A 660-nucleotide genomic window follows, 5' to 3' on the forward strand; every position below is an offset into this window, starting at 1 on the left:
ATAAATATAATTTAGAGAAGAACCACCGATATACAATTCAAACAATGAAGGAGACCAATCACCATCAAGAATAGCGTACTCTACAAAATACGAATTTAAAAATCTATAAAATCTAAAAGAAAAGTATAAAATCCATAAAAATCTATAAAATACTAGACTAAAAATTTAATTCAATTTAGTAAATTGATAAAATAGAAGGTAAAGTGTTGACTACGTGTGTTTCGTAAAATTGTGAATTGTACTGGTTTTTTCTGCTACAGTGTGGCCATGGACAGAACCAGGACGAAAACGACGATAACAATGATGAAGAAGAAGACTGTAATGTTTCTACTTCCAAAAACAAGTCAAAGAAAGAGAATGAGAAAGAGACAGAGGTAGACAGAGAGACTGAGTAAGAAATCTCCCAAAAACCAAGAAAATCTGTATTCAATGTTTGGAAGAAAGAAATAAAGCAAATTGTATTTACTTTCAATCAAAATGTTCACAGTATTCTCCAGCCGACTAGAAATGGTGATGCACTTGCTTCTCATGATGCCAGAATGTGACACCAGTTGGCCATTAGAATTTAACACTGTAGAAGTTTTGTCATCAAGTTTGGTTTCAGGAGTAATAAATTTGGAGCTGTTTTTCAACTGAAGATAATAAAAACAAAAAACAAAT

General features: G+C 31.5%; 1 protein-coding gene across 1 annotated transcript in view; it reads right to left on the reverse strand.

Moving 5' to 3' along the window:
• LOC106878395 (methyltransferase-like protein 17, mitochondrial) overlaps positions 1-660 on the reverse strand; it is a 14,534-nt gene extending 13,874 nt beyond the window's left edge. The window contains exon 1 of the mRNA XM_014927590.2: positions 467-660. Coding sequence (XP_014783076.1) covers positions 467-530 — 64 coding nt within the window. The 5' untranslated portion in view covers positions 531-660. The remainder of the gene's footprint in view (positions 1-466) is intronic.

Source organism: Octopus bimaculoides, chromosome 17 (genome assembly GCF_001194135.2).
Source record: "Octopus bimaculoides isolate UCB-OBI-ISO-001 chromosome 17, ASM119413v2, whole genome shotgun sequence".
In the NCBI taxonomy this organism is placed as follows: Eukaryota; Metazoa; Mollusca; class Cephalopoda; order Octopoda; family Octopodidae; genus Octopus; species Octopus bimaculoides.